This window comes from Diaphorina citri, unplaced genomic scaffold (assembly GCF_000475195.1).
Source record: "Diaphorina citri unplaced genomic scaffold, Diaci psyllid genome assembly version 1.1 scaffold110230, whole genome shotgun sequence".
NCBI classification, from domain to species: domain Eukaryota; kingdom Metazoa; phylum Arthropoda; class Insecta; order Hemiptera; family Psyllidae; genus Diaphorina; species Diaphorina citri.
In genome coordinates, this window is record NW_007487176.1 from 1 (window position 1) to 287 (window position 287).

Consider the following 287-nt stretch of genomic DNA (forward strand, 5'->3'; position numbering starts at 1 on the left):
CGTCTCCCATCCGAGTCGCTACAAGTCCTGCGATGTCCATACAGATCTCGCTGTGTCTTCACATCAAGCAACATCTCCTCGCTCAGGGGAGGTTGGGGCGCTTTTCGTTTCTTCCTCCCTAGTGAGGAACTTCTCATGACTGCCACGGGACGCGTGCATGTCGCTAGATTCTCCACGCTATGATAGATACTTGTTGTGCTCGCACCAAGGAGTTTGTACTTCTTCTTCAACGTCAGATCTTTGTCCAGTTCTCGTAGTTGATCTCTCTGCTTGATTCGATTCCTATA

At 49.8% G+C, this 287-nt stretch overlaps 1 protein-coding gene across 1 annotated transcript; it reads right to left on the minus strand.

The window, feature by feature from the left end:
• Nucleotides 1-4: 4 nt before the first annotated feature.
• Nucleotides 5-284, minus strand: LOC113473817 (the record flags this gene model as incomplete). The annotated part of the gene is made up of 1 exon (XM_026833258.1): nt 5-284. A coding segment is annotated over one exon (280 nt), but the record flags the coding sequence as incomplete, so codon positions are not given.
• Nucleotides 285-287: the final 3 nt, after the last annotated feature.